Source organism: Rhinatrema bivittatum, chromosome 5 (genome assembly GCF_901001135.1).
Source record: "Rhinatrema bivittatum chromosome 5, aRhiBiv1.1, whole genome shotgun sequence".
Taxonomy (NCBI): Eukaryota; Metazoa; Chordata; class Amphibia; order Gymnophiona; family Rhinatrematidae; genus Rhinatrema; species Rhinatrema bivittatum.
The window spans coordinates 6,354,433-6,359,187 of record NC_042619.1 but is presented as its reverse complement, the minus strand read 5'-3'; the positions used below and the strand labels follow the sequence as shown (position 1 = coordinate 6,359,187).

At 44.2% G+C, this 4,755-nt stretch overlaps 1 protein-coding gene across 1 annotated transcript; it reads right to left on the bottom strand.

The window, feature by feature from the left end:
• Positions 1-232: 232 nt before the first annotated feature.
• On the bottom strand, positions 233-1,229 carry LOC115091579 (olfactory receptor 51G2-like). Its single transcript, XM_029601757.1, has one exon. The coding sequence runs from the start codon at positions 1,193-1,195 to the stop codon at positions 233-235; it is 963 nt and encodes a 320-aa protein (XP_029457617.1). The 5' UTR covers positions 1,196-1,229.
• Between the last annotated feature and the right edge of the window lie 3,526 nt (positions 1,230-4,755).

The window sequence follows — 4,755 nt, the reverse complement described above, 5'->3', positions numbered from 1 at the left end:
AGGTCTCAAAGATTATGATCCATCCATGCTATGACTGAAGAAGCAGCACTGTCTTTATTGTTGTATCAGTCTTTACAATTTTTATTTTGCATTTAATTTGTTGTTTCTGTTTGTAATTGTGAATATATCCTGAATAATCCTCCTTGAACTGCTGGATATATGCGCAAATATTTTACATAAATAAATATACCACGGTACGGTTATCATCCAATGAGGACACGTAAAAACTAGGCTAGGCCAACCGCCTGGACAGGATTCTTTTCTGGCACAGCATTTTAAGGATGGCTTTCCGAATTTCTTTTGTTTTCACACTGTACACTGTTGGGTTCATCACTGGGGGTAGGAGAAAATGAAGATAGGCCAGCAGAGTTGTAACGCTTGGATCCCTTTTGTTATGGAAGCGGAGAATTATGGACAAGCTCATTAGAGGTGTGTAAAATAAAAGGACAGCACAAATGTGAGACACACAGCTGCCCAAAACCTTGAGCTGCTCTTCTTGTGATGCAATCCTGAAGACGGTTTTGATGATCATGACATAAGACAGGACTATAAATAGTGAGTCTATTCCCATAGTGCTCAGAACAACGAACAAACCATAGATGCTATTGACTGTAGTATTGGAACAGGAGAGCTTTATTAGTTCAGGATGTATACAAAAGGCATGAGAAAGCTCATTAACTCCACAGTATCTTAACCTTTTAAGAAGAATTGGGGCTGGAATATGGAGACTTACACTCCTGATTACAATAGCAAATCCAATTTTTACTATAACTGGGCCGGTTAGGATGGAGGCATATCTCAGAGGGTTACAGATGGCAATAAAGCGATCAAAGGCCATAGCCAACAGCACTGAGGACTCCATGATGGAGAAGGTATGGATGAAGAAAAGCTGACTGAAACAGGCATTAGAGCTAATGACTCTGGAGTTAAACCAAAAGATGCTGAGCACTGTAGGCAGTGTGGATAAGCATAAGCCCAAGTCAGTGATTGCAAGCAGAGAGAGGAGGAGATACATGGGAGTGTGCAGATGTGGCTCTGTCTTGATAACAAACAGGATGGTATAATTCCCTACAAAAGACATCACATATAAGACACATAGAGGGAAAGAGAACAACTCTAGACCATGGTCCAATCCCGGAATCCCTGTCAGTAGGAAGGTAGAGGACTCAACGTCAGATCTATTGACAGCAGACATGCCTAATCTCCAAACTTCTAATCAGCTTCAAGATATTTCCTTTAATTGAAAAGATAACAGGTATTAGTGATGTTAAATAATAGGAGTCTGGGTAGGGCACAAAGGCGGACAAACTCATAAGGTACATTCAAAAGACAACTTTGTTCCCTGTATACACATAGCAAATACCCTCTGTTAATCAATATTTCACTCTCAGATCATTATTTTTGAGTGAGGAGTAAAACTTAGAATAAGCACATAGGATCCTTATCTGTGGGGAAGGAAAGGGTAAAGCTGGAGATCTTGCAGTGGGAGGGAGAATGGGCTGTTATCCGACATCATCTGCTGTTTTCTTGTTGATTGCTTGATATCCGTTGTCAAGTTTGTTTCTTTGTCCTTTACACATTTTTTCTGTTTGCAGGTGTACTTCAATATATTTATTTATTTATTTATTCTGTTTCAATTCTGTCTTTTGCGCTTGGGGGTGGACCCCTGCCCTGTGGCAGTGCGGGAACCGACCACAGGGGACAGAGCATGAGAGGAGACAGAGGCAGTGTTGATCTTCACCACTGGAAGCCCATGGACTCCCCAGGAGAAGCCCATAGGGACCCGGGCAGCTGAGACTTAGGAGGGCCTCGCAGGGTCTCCTGGGAATATCAGAGTCTGGCGTGCCCACAGAGGCAGGAAGAGCGCTATCGAGTTCGAGGCTGGAAACAGGTTGGTGAACCAAAAGAGTATGGTGATGACAAGGCTAGGAACAGAGCCAGAATCAAGCAAGGGCAGACAGACAAGGTCAAAGTCCAGGAATTAGTCCGAGGAGTGGTCAAGATCCAGAGGTCAAGCGAGGTCAAGAACAGGCTGAAGTCATAGGCAGGCAGCAGGCAGCAGGCAGGCAGGTCAGGAACAAGCTATGGTCTTTGGCAGGAGGCAAGCAAGCAAACGAGTCAGGAACAAGCAGTGGTCTTTACCAGAAAGGTAGTCCGAGGTAAGACGGGAAGATGAACAATGAAGACAGGAACAAGCAGGGCAAGGAAGCAGGAACAAGCTGGAACAGAACTGGAACAAAAGGATCCTGGAACGAGACTAGGAAAAGGCAAGCAGATACACGAGCAAGGGCAATCTCAGGAACAAACCGACCCGATTGCCAAGGCAAGGAAGAGAGGCCAGGAACTTCCTTTTAACATCCTTTCAATCAGGATGCGCTGCGGAACTAGGACCCGCCCTCGAACCCATATCAGGGTGGCTGGTCCGCGCACGCACATAGGGGGATGGCTAGCTGTTGAGGCAGCGAGGTCCAGCATGGGGCCTGGTATGCGAGCGAAGGCCTGGTGACCGCTGCCGTGGGACGCCAGGGCCTAGCCGGGTTTGCGAGGGCCGCGAAGGAGACAGGACCGAGACCAGCTGGTTGACCCTAAAGGTGAGCAGTCCCGCGGGCGGGCGACCGCGGGCAGGGCGCGTAACAGTACCCCTCCCTTCTAGGCTTCCCCCTACACAGCTGGGGTTTCTCAGGATTCTGTCTATGGAAAGTTTTCAGGAGATCCTTGTCAAGGATATTCTGAGAGGGTTCCCACGAGTTCTTCTCGGCCCAATAGCCCTCCCAGGTGAGGAGATACTCCCATTTACTCCGACGTCATCGTCATCGGACATCTAGGACATCTCTTAAGGGTTTGAATAGTGGTAGTTTAGGTTTCATCACTAGTACTTGTACTTCTAAAGGCATTGGTGGTGGTTGTTGTACTCTGCTCTGGCTGCTGCTACCAGTGCCTTCTTTTTCCCTCTGTCTGAGTCACTGATGGAACAACTGGCATATCCTCCCCAAATGTCAGCTTCTTGCAGCTTCAAAGAAACAGATCGGAAATTGATCCAATATTGCAGTAGCAACCAAAGAAAAGAGAGGATCAATGAACACCAAGAGTTCTTTTATTGAGCACAGAACGTATAATACGTGGTGTTCATTGATCCTCTCTTTTCTTTGGTAGCTTCTTGCAGCTTTACATGCCTATCTCTCCTGCTGACGTTTGGGATTTGAAAACAATCAAAGATCCAGAAAATCCAGATCTGATTCCCTTCAAAGGTGTTCCTGAATCAGCCTCTGTATGTTGGATACTGTGTCAAAGCTCAACTACAGTACTGGTACTACACTGGTTAGCAACAGGTTTAAAATTTAATAAATCACTGCTAAAAGATCCACTGACAGCAGGCAGCCATCCTATGCCTTCCCTTCCCCAAAGAGAAAGGCAGATGGATTAGAAAAGACTAACCTTCCTCTGAGTCAATAGCAGTGACAGCAGTGAGATGTGTGTATATATATATATATATAGATATATATATATATAGATATATATATATATATCTGTGCAAATTAACACAGTGTGACAGCAGCTAACAGGATTAGAATAGATGGAATGTTTCTAATCTTGAACCAAAGCACTGTTGATACAGAAGATTATAGTAATACAGAATTCAAAGACAACAGCAAAGCCGGACGTATCCTCTCTCCATGAGTGAGAGATAGAATCCAACTGCAAACTGAAACTGTCAAGGATTACAATAAGAAAGTTGGAAAGTTCTGTGATTCACTGATTTAGAAAAATGTTTCCCTCTGATATGTTCTTTTGCTCTGTCAGTCTAGTTTCCTTGACAACAGATCCCGGTTCTCCTCTGACCTCACAAAAGTGTCATAGGCATGAGGACTGGTTGCTATGGAAACTCCCACATGACTTGCCCAGCCTCAGAGTCTATATGCAGGCAATGCTTTTCAATGGGGAAACATGAACAAATGACATATGTTTCATTTGCGGGGTTTGCTCATATCTTTTTGGGGGCAAGAAACAAAACAAATACAGTATATTCGTCTCAGATTGGCCATTCGTTTTAAACCAAATGCACATCCCTACAATACAGCAGGTGACTGAATTTTGTACGATCTGCAGCCTTCACAAGTAGTTCCTCAGAAGATCAATTAATGGTGCATTATAGTAATCTATTCTAGATAGAAGTAGTGCAAGAATAACCTTAAGATCACCTGTCTTTAAAATAATGTGCAAGTGCAAATTTGTCACATTTGAAAATAACATAGTAAGAGCAGACACTTGAGAGAATTTGATGTTTCATAGCCCACTCCATGTCCAGAAAACTCTTAAAATTCCAGAATTTCCATCAAGCATAATGAAACTACTCAATAACTCCCCTGGCCTAGCTACCAGGGGAGTTATTGAATAGTATCTCTGTATTTGATCTATTTTCCACCAATAAATTCTGAAAGGCTGCTTTCCACCTTGACAAATGCTGCAGTTCTTTTACATATCTCTACCCCAAGGATATGCACAGCTGATATTGGCTGCATGAAGCGCATATTTAGGGAAGGTAATTTTTAGCAACAAGAACCAGGAAGGAGAGCATGCTGAGCAGAGGAGTCTGTGCAGGAATTGCTGCTGCTGATCCCAGTCCATACCCTCGCTGCCCAACTCTTCCCTCCCCAGGGATCTTTGAGGAGGTGGTGGAAATGTATCCATATGCACTGCTCCTTGCACACTCAGAGTCACTGTCCATCAGCTGTACTCACGCACATCCAGGGTTTC